Source organism: Frankliniella occidentalis, unplaced genomic scaffold, assembly GCF_000697945.3.
Source record: "Frankliniella occidentalis isolate FOCC.00 unplaced genomic scaffold, Focc_3.1 Scaffold71, whole genome shotgun sequence".
Lineage (NCBI taxonomy): Eukaryota > Metazoa > Arthropoda > Insecta > Thysanoptera > Thripidae > Frankliniella > Frankliniella occidentalis.
Genome location: NW_026267201.1, coordinates 992,051 through 1,000,683, shown reverse-complemented (window position 1 = coordinate 1,000,683; position 8,633 = coordinate 992,051). Strand labels below are relative to the sequence as shown.

Sequence of the window (8,633 nt, the reverse complement as noted above, 5' to 3'; positions counted from 1 at the left end):
GTGAGAGACAGAGAGAAAAAATAGGTGTGTGGGTCTATAGGGCTCTGCGCCGCTCTGCGGTAGCACTGGGTCAACGCCAGCCCTGGGCCGGGATGGGGGATGGTCCAGGCAGCCACGGCTGAAAGCTGCAGAGCGGGCGGAGGAAGGGGGGGGGGGCTGAGCGGGGCACCTGGCGTACCCGCTTGCGGTCAAACCACACTCTGCCGTCACGAAATCACACCCTGCCAAGCCGGGCCGGGGGCCGGGGCAGGCAGGCGCGTTGCACGGCTCAGCAGCCCTTCTGCGCTGGGCAGATTGGGGAGCAGCAGAGGAGGGTTGAGGTGTAGAACATACGGTGGAGCTGGCGCGTCAACGCGGATACAGAGTAGGGGGAAATCCTGAAAGACTATATACACGTTCAGACTGCAGAGCTTTTCATTATTAACAGAAGCAAGCACAAACCATAATTGCGGCACAATGCGTTAGTTAATAGAAGAAAACAAAAGAAAATGGAAATTAAGAAGACGAGCGCATGCAGCAGATACGCACCGTTGGGGTGGCAGGGTACGACGCATAGCTCGTAGCGGCTCTTTGCTGTCAAACAGAAGAAAACCGCAAAAATGCACATTACTGTCTGCAAGACGGCGGGGAGCGCGGAGCGCAAGCCAGCGGGGGGTCACGCAAGCTGCACTGCACAGGCGGCTCGAAAGCAACATGACCGCACAGATCGATAGCCCGAGGAAGATGGTTTTACTCCTTCACCGTTACCGCCACGCTACTACTCGCACAGACCGAGAAGAGGTCAGGAAAGAGGAATAAATGTCGACTCGCGAGAATTTGGTTCTCAGATAGCAGTTCAAGTCAACAAACAATGAAAGCGGAGTTAGTTTTTGTTTCAGAGGGCGTGCGCGGATACGACCTTAAACTTTGAGATGAAACTCGTTCAGTTTCACACTGTTGAGAGTGACAGCTACTTTATACAAAGATTACAGTCGTTTCACATTTTTTCAGGGTAGAGCGCGCGCACGGCGGCAGGGCCGAGTGCGAAAACGACGCGTCACACATTCGAATGTCAATCGAGAGCGGCTCTTTTGTCAGCCAAAGCACGCCCGTCCGACGTGCACGTGTCTGCGTTGTTCGTGCACGCGCGCATCATCAACACGATGCGGACATGCGCGTGCGGGACGGCATACCAGAACTATGAAAAACTTGACAATTCACGTGCACGAAATGAAGTCTAAAAAATCACCATATTGTAATACTTTTTTTTTTCAGAGAAGAATATTTTTCTTTTTTTGTTACGAACGTTTTTAACCAATTCAGTAAGCACCAACGTCCAAATCACTTCCATATGCCGTAGAACCCAATCGAACGACAAAAACAGAAAAGAAAAACAGATTAACGAAATGTTGCCATCAACTTACCACTGGGCCTGGAGGGGACGACGCATAGGTCCTCGGGATCGTGGACGACTTTGTGAGCGGGGTCCTGGCCGTGTGTTGACTCCAGGGTCGCTCCAGGGCGAGGCGCCGCCTCGGACACCCCTTTGACCGAGGCGCTGCGGGCGCGGCCGGGGGCCCCGGGGCCGTCTGCAACACACACAGACAGCTGAGGTTAAGGACAGGCACGGCTCACCTTGCTGCACTGACACAGAAGGTACAGTCAGCCTGAGAGGTAGGCAACGTCTGCGCGCCGAGTGCACTTGGTTGCCTACCCACCGCATGGCAGGGGCGCTGCCGCGCGACGTGTTTCCCCGAGTTGTCGTCCTTTCCCTTGTGTACTTTTCTAAAGGTGGCCATAGTGGCGTGTTCTTCAAGCACAGACAGAGACACATAGAATGCGAGTCGCTTTTTTGTTCTTCGGCATGCCATACCGCTGCTCGCGATCACAACACAAAGGGCCTTACGTTGCACTCGCGGTCGCTGCGGCTGCTCAAGCCTTTTCCTCGCCAACGCCCTCGGGCGCACAAGGCGGCGCGGAGGGGAGGGGGGAAGGAGGCTGTTTGCCTATCCGGCGCGGATGAAGTAAGCCGACGTATACACATCTCTGTGGGTGGGCCCGCCTCGCCGGCTAGGGTACCTGACCTGGCAGCGAGATCTATCTCTCTCTCTCTCTCTCTCTCTCTCACACACACACATACACGAACACAGTTGCCTGCCGACTCACGTGACGGGCGTGGAACGGGACAAGCCTGATGCAAAATTCATTCCCATCTGAAGAGACGAGAACTACTGATGGCAGCGGAGTCGAGGGCGCGGCGGGGCGTAGTGGGACAGTGAGGGGGGGGGGGGGCGTGCTCTCAGGGTTGCGCCACGCGGCAAAGACTGGAGCGTCGGGTCGGAGATGTGGATGGGCTTTACCATCGCGAGGCTCGACGCGAGGGGGATGAAGCGATGGGAGGAGAGGGGTCCGGCGAGGTGGGGGGGTTCAGGGCAGGGTAGGTTGTGCGGCTGCAGCTGGAAGGCACCACTACCATCACCACCAACCACCGCCCCCTACATTACCCACACCACCACCGCCACCACGACTACCACAACCGCCGCTGACGCCGTCGGATAAACGTGAGGGTGAAGGGGGCCTCGCGTCGCGTCCGGTCCCACTGGCACGGGGTGTCGTGGGAATGGGATGCAGGGCTGCACAGCCTCCCCGCCCCGCCGCACGAGATAGGAAAAACGAGCCTTGCGGAGGCCAGAGAGCGCCGAGCAGGCACTGAGACAGCCGGAGCAAATGGTTGGGGGGCGAAGGCCGAGGAGGCCGTGGGGGCCGAGAGAGAGAGAGCTAAGGGGCGGGGCCGGGTGGGGGCGGGGCTCAGCTCATCTGCGAGGGCAAACGCTCTTGTAAAACTCGCAAATCCCGGCAGATTCCTCAGAAAGCAGAGCAGACTGACCCCACTGGCGAGGCTGCGGAGGCTGGAGCTGGAGAAGAGGCTCATGAAGTGGGTTTGCACCCCTGCCTCTCTCCCCCCTCCCCCCACCCCCCACTTCAGAGAGGTAGAGAGGCCTGCCGAGTTGGGCAAACAGTGCTATTGCCTGTTTTTTCCGATAACAAAAAATATTCGCTAAAGTAAAAAGATATGTACTGGCGCCCGACTTAAGTGTACTGGGTGGGTAATAAAGTATGAGTACAAATATATACACAAAGGCATTCCCCGATTAAGCCGCATCAACAGATGGATCGCAAGAGGACACTATCTCGCCGCCTTCTCGCCTCGAACGCGTGGCCGTCTTCACCAGCCAGCTCCATGCAGCCATTGAGGCGAGTGGCCGGATGAGCTGATCCGCCTGTCCGCCGATTGGTGCGACGCTCGCCGGAGCGGAGGGGTTGTGCCGGGGGCGGGCCGGGGGCGGGCCGGGGCTGAGCCTCGCGTATCTCGATATTTCTCCCGGCCAGACCGTTATTCCGCCCCATTGTGCGTGACGTGGCAGAGCGTAGCGCCGGGCCGCAGGCGCGCCGACCCACGCCAACTCCCGTGTCGTCCGGGCGGCCCGGGGGCGGAGGTGTCAAGTGGGGCCCAGCAGTGGCGCAGGAGAGTGGAGAGTATCAGGAGGTTGCGCGGACAAAAAAGAATAGCTGTTCAGCTAAACCGATACAGTGTAACTAACTTATCGCGCTATGTATGCAGTTACATATTTTTAGGAGCTCACTTTTTGCGAAACAGCACAATTTTTATCCACGAAGCTACGAAATTAGTAATTTATACACACATATTTAATCAATGGTTTAACTATAGCTAATATTTTTCCCGTTGAGGCAGCGTGGGCTAGGCTGCACGAGGTTGGGGTAGGTCGGTGCAAGTAGAGATCGAGAGCATACGTCTTCCTTTACTTCGTGTCCCCTTCCTCCACCCGACGACGCCCCACCGCTTTCACCACAACGAGCGCGCCTCCCCGTGTGCGGAGCAGCGGCGGGATAACCCCGAAAATAATGTCGTAAAAGTGTCTCTCCATTTTATGATCGATGCTGGTCGACGTTTCGCGCCGCGCCTTGCCGCGCCCCACTTGTACGGCCGAGGGCTTCATGACGCGGCCGCCCCCGTGCCGCCCCCGCAGCGCCAGCCACCCCCAGCACTCCTGACTGCCCTCGGCCGGGGGCGGCCGGCCCGCCAAGCGAGTGGCTCACCTGGCCTAGTTTACCGTACGTGCGTGCCGGCGCGGTTGCCGGAGGCTACAAAAGGGAGCGACGAAGGCAAAGGAAAGGGTAAGGAAAAGAGAGAGATAGAGGGTAAAGGAGAGGCAGAGAAATGGAGAGAGAGAGAGAGAGAGAGAGAGAGAGAGAGAGAGAGAGAGAGAGAGAGAGAGAATGAAGTTGAGAAAGGATCCATTTCGCATGACGCGCGCTATCGGGAGCTCGTTACAGGCCCTGGTGACGTGGCCGCCGTCACTGTGGTGCAGCAGCGGGCCTTCAGCAATTGGCCGCATTGCACCAGAGCAGACACAGGTGATGTAGCAGCGTTTGCAGGGGGGCCGAGCCGCGTGGTCGCTTAGGAGACTTTTGTTAACTACCACAACAAAATCTACGGATTTGATGAGGTAACTTAATTTCATAGTGATACAAATTAGGGAATCGTGTGAATTTAAGTGGTAATGAGACCTTCATATTAGGTGAAGCGCTAATGTGAGGTACAAGTGCTCTGCATTTGGAAGGGTGAGGCACTCTGTCCCACATTGGCTAAAGTATAACCGAGTATAACGGTCTCACACTTGATTCAACAGTGTAGTAGTATAGGCCAAGGTCGTGGACGGAGAGAAAGACTCCGTGGAACCGAGAAGCAGCCCCGGCGGACTAGAACACCCCGCCCCGGGCGGAGTATTAGACGAGTGGCCATGTTTTGTGATTCACTCTACTGGGCTCTGCGGGGGGCTGTGGGGGGCGGCGGGGAGCTGTGGTGGACAGCGGGGGGCAGCGGGGGCAGGGGCCTCGGGGGCGCTGTCAGCGCGGAGCAGGCCTGCGCCTCACCTCCGCCTGCACCAACACCGGCACCACCGGCGCACCCGCGCCATTGTGCTCGCCTGCTTGGCGGCATAATTCCTTATCGCCAGCGCCGTGTTGTGACAAGGAGCCGGCCCTGTCAAGGGGCGGGACGGGGGGCGGGGAGGGGGAGTATCCGCCCGCCACCCCTCTCCACGCACCCCGTCGTGCACAAAAGCTAGCTCGCCTCCTCCCCCCCCCCCCCCCTGCGCGCCTGCGGTCAAAACCGCAGCGGGGGCGGTGGGGCGGCAGCAGCAGTAGCACGTCGCACGCGGTGGCGGGGCGAACACAACGCGGCAGGTGAGGGCTGTAAAATACTTGTAGGGATGGAGGCGTTCCCCTTGAACCGACCAGGGAGGTTGGGGGGGGGGGGGGGGGGAGAAGGGGGGGGGGGGGGGGGGGGGGGGGGGGGGGGGGGGGGGTCAGAGACAGAGAGGGAGAGAGAGTGGGGTGAGCAGTGGAGGCGAGGGGAGGGCTTTTCATAAAGTGACAGTAAGCCCCGGGCGGGCGGGCGGTGCCGAGCGGGGACTGAGACTGAACCTCAGTGTGAGGAGGCCTCAGCTCGCCCTGCCCCGCCCCACCCCGCCCCGCAGACCGAGGCCTTATTGAAACACCGCAGCAAATCAGGGCGTCGGGTCGGCGGGGCGCGGCGCGAGGGCACGGCGTGTGCCCTCCAGGCAGGGTCAATAGCACAAGGTTCAGAAACGCCTGCAAAGCAGCAAATGAAGTTATTAAAAAAGACACTGGAAACACAAAGGTATGACTCAAAGGATTTTAATGTATTTGCGGAGGCATTAAAAATTATACAAAGGCATTAAAACCTTCCAAGGGTGCTAAATTTAAATGCCTTTGGACACTTTCGTACCTTTACAAAGGCATTAAGGTTTAACACCACTAGCAAGGCAAGGCTTTGTTTTTCCAGTGACCCCCCTCCCTCCCTATAGGGGCAATTAATATTTGATTATAACCAATACTATTAAGAGGATTGTTTACACTTTGGTATTTCGTTTTTGGTTTTCTGTTGAAACCGTGTTGGTGGCCCTGGCATATGAGCCGTCTTGCGGCGAGGAAGGTGGCGACGCCAAGTTGGCGAGCGCGCGCGATGCCCAAGTCGGGTCAAAAGTTTCCCCGAGAGATGTTCCGGCCCCCCGCCTCTGCCGTCGCACCTCGCACAGCGCCTCCAATCTGCTCGCCCCGCCCCGCCCCGCCCCGCCTTGGAACAGGGTACAGCGAGCTGTGCGAGACAGCACCACCTCGCTGCAATGGAGCCGCCCCCGCCCGCCCCCCAGTTTGTGTGCTGGGAGGGCTCACGTCGTACGTTGTGCGCTTGCCCCTATATGAGCCGAAAATTAATTTTTTTCCCTCCTTTTTTTTTAGCGCGACCGCTGCTGTGCTGCTGCATGAGCTCGCTTTGGCGTCGACGGGCAAAGCCGTAACGCAGGATCGTGCGGCATACACGGCAGTGTGTGGCGCGGTGAGGTGGGGTCGAGTAGGGCGGAGTGTGGTGGCAGGTTGAGGCCGGTGTGACGCAGGGGTGGGGTGGCACCCCACCTCTGCGCGCCACCAGCTGGGAGCGGGCGAGCAGCACACCGCGGGGGCAGGCCGGCAACGAAGAATAAGTGAAGGTGTAATAATACAAGAGACCGGGGCAACTAAAGCAAACGCCGGCAAACGGCCGACAACAACAACTGGAAGGTAGGAGAGGGTCAGAGGCGCGAGTGGAAGCAGTGTGGCATGGCATGGCGTGGGGTGTGGGAGGCGAGGAGGTGCGGCGGGGCAGGACGGGGCGGCGGGGTGGCAAACTCTTGCTCATTTCGGGAATTTAATAAACAAAGCAGCGTCAAAGGCACCACCACCACCGCGCGCGGGCCGTGCCGTGGGGCCGCGGGCGGGCAGCAGACCGAGGCTGCGGCATGGCCTGCATGGCGGGGGACGCGCGGGGCGGACCGGGCCAAACCGGACCGAACCGCGGCGAGGAGCAACGTCCGCGACGGCACCTCTCCTGCATACATGCGAGCCCCCGGATAAACAACTGCATCCATGGCCCCGTCATGTTACTCTGGCGCTGTTGGTTAAAGTGATTAATTCGTGTGTTGCCGCCGAAAGGATTAACGGTCAAACACCATTCAGTGGAGTGTACGTCCAGTCCACGACAGAGACGAGCACCGTGGCGGTGCGGTGCGTGCCGCGTGCCTGGTGCTGTGCCACTCGTTGCCCGCGGGCAGCGGGCGACGCACCCAGGCTGCGCATGAATATGTGGGACTGCGCGACCACATCGCTAAACAGTCTCATTATTTCGTGCGGGCCACACAAACACACTGTGCGCAACTGTGGCCGTGTCTTGTTTTTCCTTCCTGTTTTTTTTTTTGTTTTTTTTTTTTGCAGATTTATTATGTGCGGGTTTGCCTACCGCCCCTCCAACCACGCATTGGGCGAATAGGCAGCCCACTCGCACGCCTGCATGATGCACGACGACGCAGAAAGAATTACGGTGCTTTGGCCAGCCTGCTGCACATATTCAGAGGCAGCCAGCGGCGGGTTTCGGCCGCCGTCGAGCCCCTGACTACCACACACTCTCTTCCCCCCGCTCCACCTCAGCGACAAGAAGGCACTACTCTTGATCGAAACACGCCCCCCTTGCTCTGCCTCAGGCGTCGTGACTGCCAAGAGGAAAGGGGCCCGTGAGGGAGGGAGGGAGGGAAGGGGGGGGGGGCGGAGAAATAGGTGGTTGGCCACCGCGAGGTCTGCTAAGCCAACACGGCGGCGTGGCTCGGCTCGCTAGACGAGGTAAAGGTCAGCGGCAAAAAGGTCGAGAAACGAGGGGCGGAGAGGAGGGGCGGGGTGGGTCTGGGGCTCTTCAAAGAGGTGGTGAGGGGAGGAGTGGCGGCAGACGGGGGGTATATATGGGCGACCGGCATTACAAACATTGGGTCAAAGTGTGATGTGGCCCCCCGCGCCAGCACCACCCCGAGCGCCCACATCTCTCGGACGAAACATACATGAAATTCATTGGATGTGGCAGCGGAGCTGTGCACAGGGTAAAGGAAGAGTGGGGGGGAGGGGGCGCTGAAGCGTCCAGGGGCCGGCTTCTGAGCACCATCCCGCTGAATCACGGCGGCGTGCCAGGACCGACCTCCTGCCAGCCTCCTGGGCGGCAAGGGGACGGAAAAACTGGCTCGTCGTGGGGCGAGAGCGGGGCGAAGAGACAAGAGAGTGGCGTGGCGGGGCGTAGTGGGGCGTGGCGTGGCGGGCGGCGCCTTAAGTGGAGAGGAGACCCCGGAGGGGGCCTGACCCCACTCTGAGGACAGTTGGAGGGGCTTGCGAGGGGAGGCGAGCGGGGATGGGGAGGAAGGGAGGGATCTCCCGTGAGGCGAGAGGTGGAATAGACCACCGCTGGCCTGGCCGGGCTTGAGCCTGCCTCCGCTGCCGAGCGCTGCGGAGCTGGTGATGAGAGATGACAAAAGGGAGGGAGACAAGGGCGGCAGCAGAGCCGGAGGGAATGGGGGGGAGGTCTGAAAATCTGGCGCTCAAACAACACGCACACACACACACACACGTGGACGTTTCGGTCAGTACACGGCGGGAGCGAGGGATGGAGGCATACAGCGCTGGCGCGCTGCTCTGTCACACAGAGGCGGCGAGAGAGAGTGAGAGAGAGTGAGAGAGAGAGAGAGAGAGAGAGAGAG

At 59.6% G+C, this 8,633-nt stretch overlaps 1 protein-coding gene across 1 annotated transcript in view; it reads right to left on the bottom strand.

Annotated features, from left to right (window-relative positions):
• Positions 1–8,633, bottom strand: part of LOC113206289 (high affinity cGMP-specific 3',5'-cyclic phosphodiesterase 9A) — a 176,708-nt gene that overhangs the window by 74,380 nt on the left and 93,695 nt on the right. Inside the window, exons 4-5 of the mRNA XM_052268509.1 lie at positions 1,404–1,568; positions 529–573 (exon numbers count right to left, since the gene is read on the bottom strand). Coding sequence (XP_052124469.1) covers positions 529–573; positions 1,404–1,568 — 210 coding nt within the window. The remainder of the gene's footprint in view (positions 1–528; positions 574–1,403; positions 1,569–8,633) is intronic.